The sequence below is a fragment of the Lagenorhynchus albirostris genome, chromosome 4 (assembly GCF_949774975.1).
Source record: "Lagenorhynchus albirostris chromosome 4, mLagAlb1.1, whole genome shotgun sequence".
NCBI lineage: Eukaryota > Metazoa > Chordata > Mammalia > Artiodactyla > Delphinidae > Lagenorhynchus > Lagenorhynchus albirostris.
The window spans coordinates 19687361-19710937 of record NC_083098.1 but is presented as its reverse complement, the minus strand read 5'-3'; the positions used below and the strand labels follow the sequence as shown (position 1 = coordinate 19710937).

The 23577-nt window shown below is 36.7% G+C and overlaps 1 protein-coding gene across 1 annotated transcript in view; it reads right to left on the bottom strand.

Moving 5' to 3' along the window:
- The window catches only part of BANK1 (B cell scaffold protein with ankyrin repeats 1), a 305405-nt gene extending 283163 nt beyond the window's left edge, over positions 1–22242 (bottom strand). The window contains exon 1 of the mRNA XM_060147113.1: positions 22147–22242. Coding sequence (XP_060003096.1) covers positions 22147–22216 — 70 coding nt within the window. The 5' untranslated portion in view covers positions 22217–22242. The remainder of the gene's footprint in view (positions 1–22146) is intronic.
- Positions 22243–23577: the final 1335 nt, after the last annotated feature.

Below are 23577 nucleotides of genomic sequence, written 5' to 3'. Positions count from 1 at the left end.
CATATGAGGGCCAAATCACTTATTTCCAAAGAATACAATATTTGAAATTACGTATCTAAAATTTAGATTGCAATTCTGAAATGAACATTGTGTTTATGATGTTTATCCAAAACTATAAAAAGTAATATAGATAGTGATGGGGGCAGATTTTATAATATAATGTGTGGTTAAGTAAAAGCAATTTTATGAGTATTCTACTTCATACTTTTATAAAAATTGTTATTTTACTGTTATTAATTCTCATGTACCAGGTGTCATATTAGGAAAATTAACAGCCTAGAACTCAGGGACTAACCAGGTTACAAAAGCTAACGTTTAAAAAATTAATGTTCAATTACTTTACCTATGGCTAACATTTTGTACAAGATTGAATTCCAAACTCTTTTCTGAACTGAAATAATGAAGCATTGAGAGTTCCTGATGGGACTGCTTTCATTAATATTCAACATTTAGAAGTGTATAATATAATAAGATCTACGTAGAAATTCTCATAAAAATGTAAACTACTAGACAAGGAAAGATGATTTTAGAAAATGAAGAACTGGGAAGAATTATTACAATTTTTTCTATATTCCTTCTCTCTTATTAAAATGTATAAGGATACTGTCCATCAAAAACTGAAGCTCTATATAATATAAAAGTTTTAAACACAGAGCTATGTCAAGAATATACCATATGACCCAACAATCCCACTACTGGGCATATATCCTGAGAAAACCGTAATTCAAAAAGAGTCATGTACCAAAATGTTCATTGCAGCTCTATTTACAATAGCCCGGAGATGGAAACAACCTAAGTGTCCATCATCAGATGAATGGATAAAGAAGATGTGGCACATATATACAATGGAATATTACTCAGCCATAAAAAGAAACAAAATTGAGCTATTTGTAATGAGGTGGATGGACCTAGAGTCTGTCATACAGAGTGAAGTAAGTCAGAAAGAGAAAGACAAGTACCGTATGCTAACACATATATGTGGAATTTAAGGAAAAAAAAATGTCATGAAGAGCCTAGGGCTAAGACAGGAATAAAGACACAGACCTACTGCAGAACGGACTTGAGGATATGCGGAGGGGGAAGGGTAAGCTGTGACAAAGGGAGAGAGAGGCATGGATATATATACACTAACAAACGTAAGGTAGATGGCTAGTGGGAAGCAGCCGCATAGCACAGGGAGATCAGCTCGGTGCTATGTGACCGCCTGGAGGGGTGGGATATGGAGGGTGGGAGGGAGGGAAGAGATACGGGAACATATGTATATGAATAACTGATTCACTTTGTTATAAAGCAGAAACTAACACACCATTGTAAAGCAATTATACTCCAATAAAGACGTAAAAAAAAAAAGAATATATGAAAATAAATGTTTTACATTTATTCTTAAACAATTTTAGTAATCTATTTTATGTATTGAATCTGGTTGCTTAATTACTTACACTTAAATATAGTGTAGAGAAAAAGCTATTCAAATACTGAATTTTCCCTTATATTTTTTTCTCTGAGCTTGGAAGAGTAAGATAATATTAGTATTTAAAAATTTTACCAGTTGAACTTGAGGAATTCCTATATATTAATATAGCTTAAAATTGTAAGCAAAGTTGAAAATCAGCAACAGATACTTGAAAATATAGACACAGTTGGAGGATACAGTTCTTTCATTGGAAATTCTTAGTACCTCTGGACAGTCATATTTAACAAGACATCATCCTTACCCTTCAATGATCCTGATTCTCACTACTCTAACATTTTATAGTTCTCTCTCATCACTTGGATTTTCAGATCGGCTATTTTGAAATTCAACAGGATAACTTACCACAATTATCCATAAGTACCATAATGTTGATTTAAAATGCCTCAATATCAATTCCCTAATCATTTATACTTTTTATATGTTTCCTTAAAAATCATTTAATGGGGGCTTCCCTGTTGGTGCAGTGGTTGAGAGTCTGCCTGCCGATGCAGGGGACACGGGTTCGTGCCCTGGTCTGGGAGGATCCCACATGCCGCGGAGCGGCTGGGCCTGTGAGCCATGGCCGCTGAGCCTGCACGTCCGGAGCCTGTGCTCCACAACGGGAGAGGCCACAACAGTGAGAGGCCCGTGTAAAGCAAAAAAAAAAAATCATTTAATGATTATTATAAAAAACAATTGTTCAGACCTTAATATAAAGATTATGAAGCACAATTCCTACCCTGAATGGGATTTATGTACTAAAAAAAGGAAATGGATCTTTACAAGTTACCTTAATACAAGGTAGTTTATTTTAGTATTTCATTAAGACCTGTGGCTAAAGAATCTTATTTGTCCTAGGGTTAATTAGAAACACAGTCTTGGAAACAAAGTGCCAATAAATCCTTAAGTATCATAAAATGCAGAATTGAACAATGTATACATCCAAAACAACATTTAAATTTTACAAAGTCTCTGTTTGACATGTAAAAAAAAATCTGAAAATGTATCATGAATCAGTATGCAAACCACTGTGAACAGTGTAAGACCATACATAAAATGTGAGCTCTTTCACATATGTACACACGAACTTACAATTCCAGGCAAATATTATCAATACTTATTTCTTAGTGAAGGGCTGTGGTATAACTATAATTTTATTCTTATCTTATTCTCTATTTTTCAAATGTTCTACAATTTACTTTTACAAGAGAATACCCCTAAAACTATTCCATATGGTTCCTTTCATGGCAAAATAGCCTGACACCAACCCAATTTTTATCATTAGGAGAAAATGGCATCAAAATAATTCCCTACTAGTGTTAAAAAACGGTTCATGTTCTCGGATATTAAAACAAAGTGGGAGCATAGAATAACATTAGTGACCTTTTACAAGGAGTGCCCATCTAAATCAGTTGTCTTTCAGTCTATATTTGTCCTCTGAGCGGCTGAGACGGAATAGAGCTTTACGTATTGAAAGCAGAAGGCATCTAGCACCAAGCCTAGCAGAAGTTGAGCCAAATATTTCAGGAACCGTCCTCACTCCATCATTTTAAAGTTCTTCAACCTGGTTAGGCTTTTTCTTGGTTAAAGTATTTCTCTTTCTTTACCTGAAAACGTGGAGATACTGACCCCAAATTCCTAGAGATAAAATACTAAATCTGAATGCCAGGTTCAGGCCTGGTATCCAGCATTCGATATGCATGGCAGTGGATGATGACGATGATGATGATAATTATAATTAAGGCTACCAAAATGTAGTGAGTGCCTAATATGTGCCAATGACTGTCCTGGTGTTTTACAAGCACTGATTTCTTTTAACCTCATTGCACCCCTGTGAACAAGTGCTCTTCTTACCTCATTTTGCACTTGTGGTGGATGAGGCACTGAAAAAGTAAACACCTTGCAGAAGTTCACATATCTGTACTAGTAAAAACTGTAAGAGCAGCAGCGGCCAGCAGCATTAACAACAAGGATTATTAAACTGGTAAAACCATCGGATGGGAACAAATAATAATGGAGCTTTCTTTTTCTGTTTCTCTATTAAAACAACAGTGAATTCCAGAGAGATGTTTCAATAATGAATAAGTATCTATCTTACCAAGGATGACTACTGAAGGGTTACACTGATATCAGGTTTTATAACAGCTAATTTTTTCATGGTTACATCCAGTGTTTTAACTAGGCTGATGGTGTATGAATGTTTGATGGATAGGGTCTTATCTGTGGTATTCATGCAAAGAATGCAATTCTTTGCTCCTGTTGAGTCCACCTGTGTTTAGAAATCTGTATTAGTTTCCTAGTGTTGCTGTAAAAAATTACCACGGACTTACTGACTTAAAAGCCACAGAAATTTATTATCTTACAGTACTGGAAGTTAGAAGTCTGAAATGGGTCTCACTAGGCTAAAACCAAGACATAGGCAGGGCTATGTTCCTTCTGGAGGGCCAGAGAAGAATCGATTCTTTTGCATTTTTCAGCTTCTAGAAGCAATCCACAGTTCTTGGCTCTCGCCCCAATCCTCCACCTTCAAGCCAGCAACATTGGGCTGAGTCCTTCTCATGCTATTGGGTTGCCCAAAAAGTTCGTTCGGGTTTTTCCATAAGATGTTACAGAATACAGTACGTGTCCCCAGCAGCAAGAGACATGCTGCCTTGCTCCTTCACGTATAAGGACCCCAGTGAATATACTGAACCCACCTGGATAATCCATGGTACTCTCCCCCTCTCAAGGTAAACTGATTAGTGATCTTAACTTCATCTTCAACCTTAATCCTTTTTTGCCAGGTGAATAACATATTCATAGGTTTGAGGATTAGGACGTAGATATCTTTGGGGTACCATTATTCTGTCCACCACAACATCTGAACACTGCTTTCAGCTCTGGTTCTATCCCTTCCTTCCCCAAAGCCTTCTGAATTAAAACAGATAGATATACGTGCAAGTATACTTTCTGCTTCTCCTCACAAAGTGTTTGTAGGATAACCTTGATTAAAAAGCTTAAAAGATCATTGTTTAAATTTCTTACTGAGTCAAAGCAAATGATACATTAGAAGAATTTTCTAAGAGTCAATTAGCAGGGGTTTGAAAATTCCTTTGAGGATGCAAAGCATTAGGCACATGCAAATTATTAGCCTTGCATTCTTAAAAGTACTCTACTGCAGGCATTTTACAATACATTTTAATCACATATGTATTACAGCTTTCATTATTTTAAATACCCTGACGGCCTTCATTAAAGACATTTTTTCTAGTATTTCATTGTAGATATTTCACTTCCTATCACTTCATGCATCTCCAAGGACCTTGAAAGTAGCAAAACTTTCTAAATTTTTATGATTATCGGTTGGAAACTGTGGTTGTCTATTCTATCGCTTGTAAAGAATGTTTCTAAGTGGATCTACTAATAAGTAACGATATCATCTTCTACGCTGTACATGTTTCTATTAAGATGACTTTCTATATACATGGCTACTTTATTGATTAAAAAATGGGAAATGTTCACATGGGAGGAATATCTGCCTGACATGGATGTATATATGGGTTTGTGTGAGAATGAAATGAGTTTACTTCAGAGAGGCATACAGTGGTCAAGAGGCCAAGCTTTGGGGTAAGGCTGTCATGAGTCCAAATTCGGCAAATAACTACCATCTCTGAGCTTGGTTCCCCCACTTGTAACATTTGGATAATACTACTTATGAAACTGGTTGTTGTGAGAATTAAATGAGATGAAGTATGTGGAGCATTTATCATAGTGCCTGACACCTGTCAGCTCTAAATAAAGCTTCCTTTCAATCTAATGGAAAGTGAAATCTGTCTTTCGAGACAGCATTTGCCAGTGGGTGGGATGCAAACTCCTGGGACACTGTGACAGCAAGTCACAGAGGGAAAGTCATTCCCTTTAGAGTACTTCTCCAATCCTGACTCCTTCAAGGGCTATGTCTCAGTTTGGAGCTCCTGTGAGTTCATGAACTCCAACACGATCAGAGACAGAGTGACCCATGTGCCCAGAGCTTATCCTTAGCTACAATGTTTTCAAAATTATTTGATTTTCAATCTGTTTATTTGTATGGTCCCCTTCTACTTACGGCAAGTGATGATGATATTTCATTTACGGTAGTGATGTAATTTTTTAAAATATATCATATTTAAGCTAAAAAAATTTAGCCTAAAGAAAAGCTTTTTCTTAAGAGGGAGCCAAAAATTGGGGAAGGTCTTATGAGAATGACTGAAATTTGCAAAACTCGGTCCCTAGAGACCGTACTCATGACTGCATTCTAAAATGAGTGGTGACTTTCTGGAACAGCAGGTATGCATCAGGAATCACCCTGAATACTCAGAGAAAACACTCTTAGCCGTTGCTCGGCCTGCATACTGGTTCTCATGACTGAATTATTCAGATCTATGCAGGCTGAGGGGTTCTGAGTCACCTGATGTTGAATTACAGTGAAGATAAAAAGAAACAGAGCTATTCAGCTTGTCCCATCCTATTTCACTTAAATACACTCCCTGAGGGCTGGAGCCAACTTTGTGTATATCCCTGGACCCTAGCACAGGAGATGCAGAATAAATGAAGGATAATTACTCCCACACAAGAATATAGAGGCATTAGTCCACTCTTTCTTGACAAATATCCTCACTCCCAAGTGCCTAGAGAAACCAACTTTAATTTCTGTAGTGTTTTTCTTTTAAGATAAGAGATACTAATTGAGTTACTGTTATGAGCCAATCATTCTCCTGAATAATTGATGTTATCATCAATATACATAATGCCTCCTGGGCATCGGAGAGGTTGCATAGCTTGCGAAAGAGGAAGGTCCATCAGTGACAGAGCCAGGATTTGATCCTGTGCTTATCTGACTTCAAATCAAGCTCTATAAAAAAAATTTTTCCTATGTTCCTAAAAACTATTGTTTTATTTCTTTATTATTTTTAGGTCCAATTTTTCTTTAAAAAATGTTATATACATACAGGTTAAAAAAAATGTCCCAATATGTAAACAGGATGAAGTCTGGGCAGTACACTGAAATGGGATTTTATGTTTCTTCCTTATATTTCCCAAATTTTCTACAATCAAAACCATCCCCAATATGTCTTAGAAGAGTTAATAAAGTTAAATTTTGTTGTTGTTGTTGCAGGGCCCATAAGCATCTTGAAAGTGTTAATTTACATTGTCAATGTTTAAAAAACAATATGGCTGACAACACTAGGGACATGCTTGGCTATAAAACCCTTTCCAAATATTAAAACTGTGCTCTTTCCACTGTATCATGATAAATTCAAGGGACTAAAGTGACATAAGCATTGGAAAATGTCTGAGAACACTGGCAATGTAACTTAAGAAATCCTAAGAAAAACATCTGGGAAAGAGAATCATGATTTAAATGAAGGTTAAATTATAATTCCAATTTATAATCATAATTTAAATGACAGTTAAAACTTAAGCAATGTACAGCATGGTGACTAAAGGTAACATGGTGACTACAGGGAACAATACCATATTGTATACTTACAATTGACTAAGAGAGTATACATAGTTTTTAATTGAAATATAATTGACCTACAATACTATGTTAGTTCCAGTTGCACAACATAGTGATTTGATATTTCTGTACATTACAAAATGATCACCATAAGTCTAGTTACCATCTGTCACCATACAAACTTATGACAATATTATTGACTATACTCCCCTTGCTGTACATTTCACCCCTATGACTCATTTATTTTGTAACTGAAAGTCTGTACCTCTTAATCTCTCTCACCAATCACTCATCCCCTCACCCTCCTTCTCTATGGCAACCACCTGTTTGTTCTCTGTATCTATGACTGTTTCGGTTTTGTTATGCTGCTTAGTTTGTTTTGTTTTTTTATAAAAGTGAAATCATACCAAATTTGTCTTTCTCAGTCTTTCTTTAAATTAATTAAAATAATCTTGTATGGACAATGATCTATTCTTTTATCCAATAAATCATTGTGGATCTTTTTCTTTTGTTTTCTTTTGTTTTAAAACATTGTGCAACAGATTTATATGAGGAGAGAGCACAGCTGACATATTTACAAATGTCATATCACCAAACAGCTATACAAATGTAATTTTAAAGTGCACATACAAACAGTAAATATATTAAAGCTACAATGCTAAACGAGTAAAACTATTAAAAGTAAACATAGAAAAATAAAAACTAGAAGTACATACACTGCTTTTTTCTACTTTTTCAGTCTTTGTTACATATTTTCAATTATGTGCATGTATTATTTTAGAAAAAATAATGAAGCACAATGATTTAATCTTCTAGACATACATGGAGGATATTAAATTTCATTTACTTTTAAACCATAATCATACTCTTTCTATTTGCCCCAGAATATATTTTAATTAAATATTCTTAGTTATATTAAACGGTTATAGAAATCTTAGTAAAAATACTAAACTATTAGTTACCAGATTTATAAAGTTAATATAATATTGAGAAATGCCTTAAAATTATCTTTGTGTAAAAAATTCTGTGAGGACTTTCCTGGTGGCACAGTGGTTAAGAATCCACCTGCCAATGCAGGGGACACAGGTTCGAGCCCTGGTCCAGGAAGAGCCCACATGCCGCGAAGCAACTAAGCCTGTGCACCACAACTACTGAGCCTGTGCTCTAGAGACCATGAGCCACAACTACTGAGCCCGCGTGCCACAACTACTGAAGCCTGTGCACCCTAGAGCCTGTGCTCCGCAACAAAAGCCACCGCAATGAGAAGCCCGCACACCACAACGAAGAGTAGCCCCTGCTCGCCACAACTAAAGAAAGCCCGCGTGCAGCAATGCAGACCCAATGCAGTCAAAAAAATTTTTTTTAATTGAAAAATTTATAAAAAATAAAAAAATAGTTCTGTGAATTTTTAAGACTTTTTTTTCACGATCAAAGGCAGCTCATATGCAAACCAAACAATTGAGAAAGAATTTGGAAACCAGGGTGGTTATCTAAGGGTAGATACAGGACTCCGAGGATATTCAGAAACAGGGCATTCAGAAATGGCTTCATCCTTTTTCATAAACTTAATTGGCTACTCTAATGTCACACTTTGTACTAGCAAATCAGGAAGCATCTATTAATGTGTTTTTCTCTGCTGAATGGATGCCAGAGGTTACCCCTTCCTTTAGATAGCAACCAATCTATTTCAGTAATAAAAGTCATTGTCATATTAACAATGTTTTCTATGTGGGCTGTTAAGTTAGTCAATCTCCAAGACATAAAATTCATTCTCTGTCTAAATTATTTGCATTTATATCAGTTTCTGTTGTTTTAGGTTGAAAAATATTTCAACAGAAATTTATTTGGGTGACTCTTAATAGCCCATACGTTTGCATCAAACATGTGTTTCATTGACAGACATTTCTAACATGAAGTAATCTGTTTATGGCCATGTAGTCAAGATGCTCTTAATTTTAGAATGTTCTGATGAATGAAATCCCAATAGTTAAACAATGTGAAGGCATCTACATAGCTTACATGATTACTGAGATAGTGGTAGGTTTACAGATATAACATGTGAAAATATCTGTAAAATCATTTGCTCAGTTAAGATGCACACGTTATTTAAATATCAACCTCATAAATACATTCCAAAATATTATTATGTTAGAATTCCCTGTGTACTTTCCTAGTTCCATTTCACTCACACACTTTCCTTTCCCTAATAGAGAATCACCTTCTGATTTTCCTCCCATTTTCTCTAGCACATCCCGTAATCAAAGGTCCCACCTGAATGGTCAGAATTAAAAATAAGAGAATGAAAGAAATCGGCCAATTGTGTGTGCCCTACTCAGTCTACCAATGTCATTTCCCTACTGTATAGCTCCTTCTGCTTTTATTTCTATTATAAGCCTCCCTCCCTCCCACTCTTTCAAAATGTGGTCATCAGCAAAGGGTCAGAACTTTATTTACATAATGGAATGAAGAGACCGAGGAAAACAGCTAAAAGGAGTGCAACCAGTCTCTGGTTGAAAGAGTCATCCTCTCAAGAACTCATTGCCATTTAACAGGGATGATAACTTTGTGCAGAAGGACTTACTTCTCTACCAGTGTTGAGATGACAAAGCATCTCACGGTTAAATATATTTGTGAAACAATAGCTTCAAGGAGATTGAAGAGACATTATTGCAGAATTTCTCAGGCCATTTTAATGTTCTAATATGTATATTCAAAACTTTTTCCTCCATAGAAAATTTTTCCAAGGAATATATATGCTATAGAGCAATATGGGCAACACAGTATTAAAGGAATAAAGCCCTGGAAGTATGAACTCAGGTTTTTGAGGTATTGACCATCAGGTAAGAGAAGTATGAGTCACCCTTCATAATGTCTCACATGGCCACTCACCTACTCACCTCGCAGCAGCCATGACGGCCATCAATTACAGAGCATCTGCTCTACTGCAAGTATTACTAAGTGTTCTTTCCTCATTTCTTGGTGAGGTACAGAGAGGTCCTGTAACAGTTACCTAAGGTCATATGACTAACTACTAGGTGATTCAGGTAGGCTTTAAACTCAGAATGAGGAACCTAAGCCTAGATTTTCATATGCACCAGATCAGAAAATTATTCTCAGAGGTCACATAATAAAGTACTACATATGAGCATACTTTCTAACGAATCTTCTATATTTTCCCAAGGAGAGGCAGAAATGAAATGTGTGTTAATTGCTAACTTCTCGGAAGGCTGGCTCTCATAAAAAAAAATAGAAAAGCTGTCCCTTTCTCTCCATAATTATAGGAACTGTAGGTTACTTAAAACTAGAAATTTGCTTAGGGGCCCCTTTCTGTTATTCTCCTCACCCTTAGAGGTCTAGGTGAAACACTGTATAGATTTATACCCTATAAGGAATACACTGCTCAGACATAATTTAAACAATTTCAAATATATCACTAAAGCTTTACCTATACAACTATATCAACTATTATCTAACTATATGATGATATTAGAAATGCCTTTATCACAAAAGTTAAGAGTCAATTACAGTATGATCTGAGTCAACTACATTATGAGTGAACTACACTATGATCTAGTTTTTCTGTGTGTTGTTTTTTCTTCATGGGGCCGGGGAGGGGGGTGGGTATAATCTATGATACAGTTGTGGACCAAGTCTCCTCCAAGGATAAAGCAATGAACATTAACTACATTTTTATTTTTGAAAATATAATGCTTAAACAGAATTAAATTCTCAAAATGAGAAAAATGTTCTTTACCCATTAACTATTTTTCCTCAAGACAACGCACAATTCACATATAGAACCACAGCATTTGTTTTCATAACAGATCACAGGTTTCATCAAGTTCAGTTTGTAGTGAATCCCCAGAGAATCATGTGTTTGAGATATTACAGTGTTTAATGTAGTGTTGAGAAAAATTAAACAGGAGAACTGAAAGAACATTTATATGAGGCTCTCAATCCTGAGATTCATATGTATGTGACACCAGAAGTGCAGGGAATGAGCCATGTAAACACATTTCTTCCAATAAAAGTGAAAGCTGAATACCAGCTTATGCTGGATGTAATAATATTTGCCTTTTGCTAAGCACCTGTCATGAATGCTCCAGGCACTTTACACACAGAATTATATTTAATCATCATGATCCTATAAAATAGGGTGCTACCCACTCCAGATATAAAAGAATTGGATCCTAGATAAGTAATCTGTTCCAAGTCACACAAGTAAGTGACAGATCCCATATCTGAGTTGATATAGGTAAGACATAGATATCAGTACAGATAATCAACTCACAAAGGTGAACACAACTTGTAGCCTTAGTTATCATGTAAAATAACATTTATCAATGTTAAACTGGAAAAATGTATAGGAAACAGGTGAGAGATTAGGAAAGTAGTTTCCTCTATAATACAAATAAAATTTTTGATAAATTGTAAACTAATATTCTATAGGCATATCCAAAGATCTATCTTAAATTCCTTTTAAAAAGGCATTGTGTGTCTTTTTTTATTTTAATATCTTATACAGTTTAATACTAATAAAATTTCAGATATTCTCCTCATAATTTCAATGCAGAGGTCACATTTTTCCAATTAATGAGTCAAGGAACTAATTTTGTGATAAAATATTATCTGAAAAGACATTTCAAATACAGAAAGTAATGTCTTGTTACATTTGTTCACAGGAGCACATCAGGAAAGTTCAGCCTTCATGTGGTTGTAACATGAGTGAGTGGAAAGTTTCCAACTTTGTCAATTGATTTAAGTAACCCAAGTTACTATATACTTCTGAAACCTAGGACCTTTTTCACACAGAATTTTCTTCCCAAATTAATCCAATAGAATACTTAATAGAATTTAAAGTTGATTCTCCCCAAATCGGTATATACATATAATGCAATTCCAAAGAAATGAAAGGCATCTGTTTTTGTTAGTGCAGATCCAGCAAACAGGAGATGGCTTATAAGCCAGAAATTCTTAGGGTCCTGACGCCAGTGTGTTTCAGGTGCCAACATCTGGTTCAGTGCCTTCCAGATTCCCTAGCTTCCTGATGGTGATAAGAAAGCAGTCACCACCCCATTTGCCCCTACCCCCTGCTCCAGCCCCCCACCCAAGCGGGACACTTAGGAAAACTGTCCCAGCCTATTTCCAAACTCCTTACATCAATTATGTAGAAACTCAATTCCCTATCTTAAAGTTCTTTCTGCTTAAAACTGCTAGATTATTTTCTATTAAATGCTTCTAAACTACGTGTTACACAGCATCCCAATTGTTTCATGGGAAGGAAAAGTGGACAAAATAATGTTTAAATGCAAGTGGCAAAACAGAAGAATAAATATCTATTAATAGCCAAGAAAATAAAGGAAAAGGAGATTTCTTGGGAGAACTTTCCTTAGCAGATATTGGCTTGGGAATAAACAAATACATTAGTAGAACAGAACACTCCGAATGCAAATTCCAGGATATACGAAAATTTGCTGTATGGCAATGGTGGTATTTCAATTCATTTGGAAGAGTAGGGTTCCTTTAATAAATGTTGATTTCTCAATTGGCTGCCCTTATTTTTTAAAAAAAAGAAAAACTTAAGTTGGATTTCAGCCTCATGCTATAAACAAAAATAAATCCCAAGCATACTACATGCAACTATAAAAAGTTAAATCCTAGAAAAAAAATGTAGAAAGTGACATTGGTCATTTAGGGGTTTATAAGACTCCTCCAGCCAAGACAGGAAACAGAACTAGGAAAGAAAATATAAGCATATTTGAACCAATGAGCATTAAAATATATTCAGTGGCAACAAACACCATAATCTAAATCATTTAGATAAGATAAAGAAAAGTATCTGTGATCCATAAGATAAAGTATATGATATGTTCTTACAGTATAATCTTACAATGTGCTCTTACAAATTATTAAGACAGAAGACATAATAGAAATATGAGTAAATGATATGAAAAAATGCTAGTTAAATTTTACCTAGCATTCAAATAATAATGAAATGTCACTATTAATATACCTTCTGTGGGTGGGCATGAATGGGAAGAGGGTCTCTTTAAACTGCTGGAGGGACTGTGAATTACGTTACTGTTTTTATGACAGTTATCTGGTAATATTTATATAACAATATTTTATAAGGGAGAAATCAAACCTTTAATGGATTTAACTGGGGTATTTTTTTTTGAAAGCTGAGAGCACTGCTATCCAACAGAAAATACAAGTCACAAATGCTAACCACATATGTAATTTTAATTTTGTAACAGCTACATTTCAAAAATAAAAACACGTAAAATTAATTATAGTAATATATTTAATTTAATCCAGTAAGTGCAATATATTTAATCCATATAAAATGTAATCCATATAAAATGTAATCCATATAAAAATGACTGAGAGATTTTATATTCTACTTTTTTGTACTAAATCTTTGAAAACTAGTGTGCGTGTGTTTGTTTGGGTTTTTTTTTGCGGTACGCGGGCCTCTCACTGTTGTGGCCTCTCCCGTTGCGGAGCACAGGCTCCGGACGCGCAGGCTCAGCGGCCATGGCTCACGGGCCCAGCCGCTCTGCGGCATGCGGAATCTTCCCGGACCGGGGCACGAACCCGTGTCCCCTGCATCGGCAGGCGGACTCTCAACCACTGCGCCACCAGGGAAGCCCTTTTCTTTTTTTTTTTTTTAGTGTGTGTTTTTAGATTTCCAGCACATCTCAGTTTGAACCAGCTGTATTTCAAGCGCTCAAGAGCCACCTTATCTAGTGTATACAGTGTTAGGCAGCATGGTACAGTGTTTTTTGCCCATCAGCAGACAGAAAGTATGTAAGATTTCACTGATCTGACATCACAGAACAAATCTGCATTCTACACCCTTGTCAGGGAATGCAATTTTGAGCTCACTGTCACTTATTATCAAAATCTTCTATGACACAACTAACATGTAACAAGAACTGTCAAAATTTATAACTATACCAACCTGCTTGAATGTGCTTTTATTTAGCAACATTCAGTTATGTGGATTCGGACAGGAAGAATACAATTGGATAGACTTATGTAGGGTTGCTGTTTTATCAAGTGGGTATGACAAAAAGAGGTGGGTGAGAGTTGAAGCATATGCAAAGATATGATTGTAATAGTGATGCAGTGATTCCAATTTGGATAAAAAGGACGGGATGATCAACAAAAAATAAAGCTATGGAATAATCTAGCATTGAAACAAAGTTTCTATGAAATATGAAAAGTTTTAGAAACAAAGTTTCTAAAGAAATATGTTATTTTCCATTAACATTGATGCTTAGGGAGAGAAGGAGGTGGGCAGAGGGAAAAGGAATGAAGGAGGAGAAGGAAGGGGAGGAGAGGAGGAGGAAGAAGCACTCTGGAAACATGAAAAAAGAGAAGGAAAGAAGTAAGGGAAAAAATGAAACAGAATATTTAAATACATAAGAAAATCTATACATTAAAATGTGTTCCTAATGGAATGTATGGAACTTGTCTTTGAAAGTTTTCACAGGAGAAAATCCCCTTTGGTGTAGTGCTATTAGCTTTTGAGTACAAATAAATCATTATAGCAGCACAGATCTTAAAACAAAAAAATAAATACATAAATAAAATTCTTTCCTTGGCCCACATCTCCTGCAGTGGCTACTTCCTTTCTACACTCTGGCAGCCACGCTTTAAAAAGTTGTCTACATGGCGTGCACGTCCTCATCTACCTTCACCCTTCAACTCTCATCCTCTCTACTAAAGCTACTTACTTCTCTCTCTAAGGTCATCTTAAGTTTCATGGTGCCAGATCCATTGGCTAAATTTCAGTCCTCAATTTACCTGACCTATTCAAAGAATCTGAGTCAGTTCACCATTCTTGCCTTCCCCAAACATTTTATTCTTGAATTCTTGCCGTTTTACACTTATTTTCCTCCTTTTCTCTTTAGCCTCTCCTAATCATACTGGGTAACTCCTCTCACTCTATCAACGCTTTAAATGTTTGCTTTACATGGTTCTTTATCCTGGGTCATCTTTTCTTTCTACTCTAAACTCTTTTTTTTTCTGTTATCTTATTTACTGATGCAGTTTTAAAGACTGTATTTTCCCCAATTTTGTATCTCCAGCCTGAACTGCCTTTCTGAGCTCCAGATCATAATATCAAATGTTTACTTGACATCGCTACTTGAATATTTCCCAGATATCCCAAATATAATATACGCAAAATTGAAATTGGATGTTCTCATGCCCTTACCGTTTCCTCCTGCTCTTTCAATCTTTTCCATTGGAGTAAACGACAGCTTTATGACCCTCCAAGTTTTCCATGCCACAAACCTAAGACTGATTCTTCACATCTCTTTCCCCCTCAGGTTCTGTATCTCCTACTATACCACAAAAAAGTATGTAAGTAATAGTTCTTAATAAACATGTCCACTTCTCCCTATATTTTACTGGTTGATAAACTCCTAATTGTTCAAAACCTTTCCATTGTTTTGACCTCTTCCAATTTGTTGTACCAAAAGCAGGTTACATGATCTTTTTTTTTTAGGTTATAAATTCTCTTTTTATTTTCACCTTCATTGATTTGGAAGGTGATTCAGAAGAATAGCCTTTCATGTGATCTTCTAAAAACCAAAATCTAGTGATGTCATGCTTCTGTTTTAAAACTCTTCAATAGCTACTCATTATATTTACTTAGGGGACTTTGCTCACAGATTTATGTAATTTAGTTTCCGTTTACTTTTCCAGCTTCTTCTTCTGCAACTCTCCCCGTGGCTCATTATAAGACTGTGAATGTACCCTTGTCAAAACTTGAAAATCTTTTATCATTCTGAGCCTAATTCCTTCATCTACATCACTACACTTAATTGATCACACCTGAACTTCAATAATTTGTGCCTATCTCCCCAGTTTGGTAAGAGCACACTGAATTTAATCTTGTTTTCCAAGATGATCATTAACCCCATTATTAACATATCATCTGTAACCTAATGAGGATACTAAACTTTCTACTCTATTACTAAAAAAAAATCTTAATCAAGGACCAATCTCTGAAGTACAATGCTGATTACACTGCTTCAGATTGATATTAATCCATTGACAGTGTGTATAAAGTTTTCACAATTGCCTGTCAGTGATGCTATTTTTCATCATATGCCAGAGGATTGCGATAATAGTCAGTAAATTATGCTCCTTTTGTATCTTCTCTTCCTTTTTTACCAAGATAAATGTCATAAGCATCCTCTCTGTGTGCCTCAATTTCAATACATTTTAAAAATTTGTCAGAAACAGTATGCTGTAAATTTTTCAGATAAATAAAAACAGAATTAACAAAACAAAAAGTCTATTGCTAAATTTTATAATTAACATAATTCTATAACTATAGTACATAATGCAAAACTCTAGACTTCTTAACAGTGCTTAATTCTTATAATATTAACCTTTGAATGAAGTATTTCCTCACCAAGTATAGAGACTTCAAGTTTAGAGACAAAAATAGCTGCATGCAGTTTCTTCAAATATCAACACTAAAGCTAGAAAACTCCAAATATTCTTATCTAGAGGAACACAAGACTTACTCATAAGGCACCCTACTTTCAGCACATAAAAGGAATAGACCTAATTCTCAGACTGTTTAACTTTCAATGGAAGATGCATAGAAGACATCACTTGAACAATAATAACAACTTTCTAAAAGCGAAGAAGCTTCTGTGAACAGGAGTGGCAGTGTTTGAGAAATAAAGTTATTCTAACCCAAACTCTTTTTTTTCCTCCAAAGAAGAGAAGCTCATTCAAATTAGTCCATGTAAAGAGAAGGTCATTGCAAGGACGCCACAGGCATTTCATGAACAGACAATATCAGAACAAGTGCAGCTGGGTCTTACTTGGTCTGGAAATGGGAAGTCAGAAACTAAAACTCCTCTCTTTGTCTTTCAGTGCTCCTTAATTCTCTCTTCTCGTCTTCTTTCTAATTATCCACCTTGCACATGAGTCAACTAGCTGTCAGCCTCTACTGTATATCATCAAACATCGACCTTCCCCTGACAACAGTCTCATTATCTCTTGTTTGAAAGAAGGGCTTGGTTGAGGCCAACAAACCTTTAAACGTGTGCGCCAGACAACACACATCACTGGTCATGAAGCAGTCCATGGACTGGCTGCCTTTCAATCAAGTGCCTATTCTTGGCCAAAGTAACTGTTTCTGGAATCTGGGCTGTCCATGGTTCTACCCATTTTACATAGGTATGGATGGACAGGATATGATAAAGGAAGGGTCCTCTGGTCTACAGAGAAGTGCCTGGAGTAGTGAAAGTTCTAAACTCTTACTGAAAAGTAATGAGGAAATTAAGGAAATTATCTCCTTAATTGAAATCAAAGTAGATTTTTGCTTCACTTTTATCTCACTCACTTTCCCAACTGTGACCCAATGGTTCACGAATTGTATTAAAACTGTAGTTGTCTCCTGAGATTTTTTTAATTACATGGGTCTACTAAATCTAAATAAAATGTGATTGGCCAATGTAGAAAATGTATAAATTTTAGGGATTCTTCATACAGTCACAAGGAATACGCTACAACAGTGGTCCCCCAACCTTTTTGGCACCAGGGACCGGTTTTGTGGAAGGCAATTTTTCCGCTGGCTGGGCGGGGGGCGGGGTGGTCCAGGCGGTAATGCGAGCGATGGGGAGCGGCAGTGAAGTGTCCCCTTGCTCCCCTCCTGCTGTGTGGCCCAGTTCCTAACAGGCTGCGGACCACTAACGGTCCACCGCCTGGGGGTTGGGGAGCCCTGCTCTACAATGTGTCATTCCAGTTCCATGATTTTATAGAATCCTACCACTTTGATATGATTTGTTTCTCCATATCTTTGATGTTGGTGCTTCACCCTCCACCCCAAACCCTAAAACAAAAATTACAAGTTTTTTTTAGGAAATGAAAGAACACAATGAATTATTAAATGTTTTCATATGATTATATGGAACAATATAACTTCTTGTCCAAAGTAGGTGCTAATCCTCTGATGCTCTCAACTGTCAAGGTAATGTGATATCTATGTGATATGAATTCAAAGTAGAAACGTAATAAATGGTAGCTATTAAAAGAAGGCCAAGATTTCAAGTGGTCTGACACTATGTTTTCTTCTGAAAGTGAGACATGATCCTAAGGATAAATTCAAACAAAAAGGGAATGAGGATATTGATCCCGACCAAAGGATGAAGTTTACACCTCAGCGTAGATCATGACCAAACGAAATCAGGCAAATGAAATCCCAAGTCAGGAACTGTTCTTACACTTTTCAGTATGTCTTCCTTATAAAATGGAACACATAAGTCATGAAGCAATGAGAATTACTAATATGGAAAAGAGGTACAGGAGCTTAAAAGAAAGGAAACTATGGCCCATGGTTAATATGATAAAACAAAACTTATTTTAATAAACTGGAGCAAAGAAAATCTTATAAAAGACCACAAGGCAATGATGAATTACTTCTCATGATTACAAAGGGAAGTGGTCTTTCTGGATTATCTCAATTTGGAGCACTTGGAAGCAACAATGATATTTCTGTTCAGTGGTAAAGCTCTAAAAGGCTCATTATTTTCCTCTGAGTCAAAAATAAATACAGGAGGGTATAAGTCCATACAGTATCTGTTATTTTCACCACCTGGACTATTTCAGTGTCTGCAGTAAAACTTAGATACCATTCTTTACATTTAAAACAGGAAAGAATTACAAGGCCATATAATAACTTATTTTTAAATAATAACTTCCGGAATGTTTGTCCTTCCTATTCTTATTTCATAGTTGTCTCCAAAATTACTATAAGATATTCTATAATTTATAAAGAAAGTAATAAAATAGCAACTGTAACTTAGAGGATCGGGTAAAAGCCATTTAAATTCTCAAAACATGTGATTTATATTTGGCAGGAATATTCTTTACATTGGATTTTTTTTAACCCAACAGTAAATATTTTGGTAAAACAGATCTTCCATCTTCTTATAATCTGATGAAGTATCCCACAATTTTATGTTTGATGCTTATTTTTTTCATATACATTTATTTTTTTTTAATTGGGTCACAATTGGTACTCTGTGATATGGGGAAATAAAACACACTCTCATTTTGTCCTCTTAAATTCCCGCTTTATTCTTTCCTGTAACTGCCCTAGTTTAAACCCTTTTAATCCATCTATCCTTAGTTATTCTCATTGTGGATTCCTTCCTTTTCTCCTCTCAGAACTATTAACCACACTATTTCCCCAAGATTATGACAATATCTTACTACAGGAAGTCACACTCCCCAATTTTTTTAGTGTGGGAGTTTGATGGCTTCATTCTTTTAAGTTTTTCCCCCAAGTCACCATGAGGCAGCTTCTCAATAAGAACTCTATCTTTTACATGTAAATACGACACTACTGACCAACGACCAAGGAAGTAAAACTAACATGTATCGAGCAATTACTCTCTGCTATGGCACCCTGAAAAGCACTTCACATGCATTTTCTCCTTTAATCCTCAAAAACATTCTTTCAAATAAATGTTGCTTTGTACCCACTTTTGCTTTTTTAATGGACCAGTTGGGATAATGACAGATTGATTGATTTATCCAAGATCGCAAAGCAGATATGCAATGAAGCTGGACTGAAGCAGTCTGAGCCCAGAGGCCATCATAAGTAGGGTATGATCACCTAAAGCACATGTTCAGATACATGTGGCAAGAAAGGTCCCTCTGCTACCCCAAGTACGACGCCCAGTATGCTGTTGTGTACGCCTGAAATCCTAAGCAAGTAAATATTACAGAATTATCCCATATTAAAGTAAAAAGGCCCTGAGAGAGCTACCTCGCTTTAAAATCTCAGCATAAGTAAGCTTATCTCAGAACCTTTCTCGCTGGTCTGAAGAAAGCAAGTTTTACCAGCCACTAGAGTTAAATAGGGTATTTCCCTGGTAGGAGAAATCTACCTTGTTGGCTATGTTGGAAGACTGTAGTTAGAGTAAAGAGCTTCAAATCTTCAAGAACTTTAGGACACAAAGGAGAGACCTAGACAAACCATGTTTCTCACAAGCAAAGATGCAGCCCATCAGACCACAGTTTTCAGAATGTTAATGTTCAACGTTTAGAAAGTTAACATATTAAAATGTGAGACAGGACAGATGCTTTCTGCTTTTAACCTAACAACTGATCTCTCTCTTCATCAGAGGCATCAGATAATAAAAAATACAAAAACTATGGGGTAGGGAGCAATCTGTGCTTTAATAAACAGTCCTTATTGAAGGTAGCAGTTTAAATTTAAACATTAGTTTTGGAATAAAACAAGGAAGGAACTTCTCTTTTGGACATTAGTGGACAGTATCTAGTTAAACATAAAGCCAGAAAATAAAGCTAAGCGGAATTTTCACCACTGTGCACCATTTTCACACTGTCTTAGTTCTGGGTATCGTATCTTTTCTGCTTCCATTAAAGGACAAGTTGGACACTCAAAGATTTCTCTGATGGCAGTAAACACAAGATATTGTCATTACAAATACACAATACACCTAATGCTAGACATATAATCTTCATAGGCATGAAACTGTATTTACCACTTTAAACTGTGTTTGCCCATTTTACACTCATATCACTACACAAGTCTTGGGGGTGGGCAGGTAAAGATTGTTGGTGAAATGATGAACGGGATCTTCAAATAGTTATTGGTTATGGGACTGTGGGCAAATCACTCCCTGAGTCTCAGTTTTCGCATGTCTAAAATGAGGCAGTTGGACTAACTGACCCTTAATGTGTCACATTAAGCCAAAGTCTAAGATGCTGTGGAGACACTTGCCCAAAGCAGACACAGAGGTCACACGGAAAGGTATCCATTTTTTAAAAAAGGATTAATCAGAAATAGTTCTTTTAGAATACTCTTCATATCTAGGAATGGCATGGGTTAATAACAAAAAGATAGCTCAGTATAAGAAAAGTGTCATTACCTGAGCCAGATGAGGAGACAAATGAAGCAAGTAATAAATACCATATTGGAAGGACCAAAGGAGATGGGGGGAAACGCATGGGAGGAACAGGGCTACTCAGGATGAGACAAAAGTTGGTTCACATCACTCCAGCATTATTCACAATGGCAAATACCTCAAAGTATTACTTGAGTATTAAGAGAAATAATAGTCATGTTCTGGCTAAAGTGCTCCATCTAGAAGTTTGAAACAAATTGTAGCTGATTCTATTTAACTAAATTGTTCAGTTGAAATTACAAAAGAGCTAACCTACTCAAGGTTCAAAAGACAAGGCTGGTTTATTTACTGAACCAAGCACAGATGCAGTCCATCAGACCACAGTTTTCAGAATAATGTTTAACATTTAGAAAGTTAACATATTAAGATATAATTCCTTTCTTGCCATTTCCATTGCCACAAATACCCCCATTTTAACTGAAAAACAGTCTTTTAAAATTTATATATGAAAAAAAACACTTGCCAAGAGAAACAGCTAAAGCCATAATTTCATTACTTAACAAAATGCTAATAAGCTATGAGAAACTCCATTCAGCAAATTAATAGAATTTCACTCAGATTTTCTTATCGCACATCTCAGTGTGAACATCTCCAGGAATCTTAATATCCAAGTGAAGCCTTTTCTTTTTAATTTTCAAAACTGAACACTTTTTATAATCAGTGTACAATTCACAAATGCATTTGACATACTTCAAAAAGGAATGAAAACAAGTGCCTTAACTTCTGTTTGACCCATAAATGCATTTATGTATTCAACCGAACGGACTGCTTTTCCTTTCAACAAGTTAAGAAAATCTGTGTTTCGAGGAGTTTTTACAGAAAGTAACCTGTCTGATTAGTAGGTCACAGGCCAAATTTACCGGATTGGATTTTGGGAGACCTGGCAGGTAAACGGGCGATGCTACCAAAGGGCAGGTTTGCCATGTTGACAAAAGTTTTAGGCTGATGAATAACTTTAAAACACGTTCCAAGCTGATTTTAGAAACTAGAGGAGCCTGTCCCGGGTGCTCGGGAAAGTTCCAGCTACTCAGAAGCTGCGGCACCGGCGGTGCCACGCCGCCCGGATTCAAGGAGCGCTCCCACCGCGTCGCGTCCCGATTCCCCCGGCAAGGAGCCCGCGACAGAAGCCGGCTGCGCGGCGGAGCGGCAGCCGTGGTCCCGCGGCCTCGAGGCGCACAGTCTTCGCGGGACCCCGGGGCGGGCTGGCCTCCTTCCGGCCACCCGGCCGCGCGCACACCCACCTCGGGGCGCTGGGCCGCCTGCGGGCCATTCCCGACTCCCGCCCGCCCGGCCCGGCGCTGCTGGCAGCATCGCGGCTGCTGAAGCCCGGGCGCCTGGACAGGTGCCCGCCGAGCCCGGCCTCTCCCGGTCTGAGGTTCTCCGCGAGCTGGTCTCCGGGCCCCCGACCGTCCTCAGCCCGCTTCCCACCGCGGCGGCTGCGGCCGAGGTCCCGGAAACGCAGCCCCGGGGCGCGGGCCTCAGGGCGAGGGCTCGCCACGCTGGGCGCCCCGCGGAAGTGAAACTGCTCAAGGGCTTGCTCGGGCCTCCTTTTTAGGACGCTTTGGTTTCTCCTAACACTCTCTGGTCCTGTTCCCGCCTCATCTTTTCACTCAGGACATTTTTTGAGCTAGGCTACCTGTTCCTGTAGCCCTTCTTGTCCCATTCAAGGGCTTCCACGATGCTTCCACTTCCAGGAACAGGGATACCAGAAGTAGACACTTGCTGGAAAAGGGGACTAAGAGATATAGACATACAGATATGGATGTACCAGTAAAGGTATAAAGATGTACATGTAGATACGTAGTTGGTTTTTTTGTTTGTTTGGAGGGTTTTTTGGGTTGGTTCACTGTTTGTTTCTGATATTGCATTTTGCCCAGAAATTTTAAGCTAGAGCCATAAATTATAAAATGATTTTTAAATCCTAAAAATTTATTTCCTATTCCTGCTCCAAGTCAGAACCAGCCTAGTAAAAAAAATAATAAGTTATGGATCTAAATAGGTCCTTTGTTTGTTTGCTTTAAAGACTGTGAAATACTCAAGAGTTTCCCCCAGAGCCTTAAAATAAATGTCCCTTGTTCTCTCAAGGATCTCTAAATTACTAATTTACGTTCTGATGTTAAAAATATTTTTGAAGATCAATTTGAAGTTTTGGTAATCGTTCACGCCTAAATGTCCCTCTCCCTCTTTTTAGAAAAAAAACCTAAAGGAGGGAGGCTTGTGTAGCAATTATTTATCTCACAAAGTCTTTTTTAGAAAATCAACTGTCAAAGTATCAAAATGTTAAACTTTTCTTTCACATAATTGTACTTTTTTACATTTTATACCATAATGAAGTAAACTTGGAGAAATGTCAGCAAATTTTGAAAACTATTATAGGTATCTTTATCCGCTTTCCAATTGTTCCTTTAACCTCATTATTAACTTTAAGTTGATTTCCTGTATTTGAAATAATGGAGCAAAAGATATTATCTAATTTATGAAATAATATCATATTGACAAGTTTACTGTCTTCTACAAATGCCTGTTTACCAACAGACCGCAGTACAATAAGGTAAAGACAGAGGGTTTGGATTGCAGGGTGCATATAAACTCTTGGTCAAGAGTTCCAGGAATTCAGTTCTGAGGAAAGCATAAGTCGTCTTAAACCAGTCCATTGGGGAGACAATGCCCTA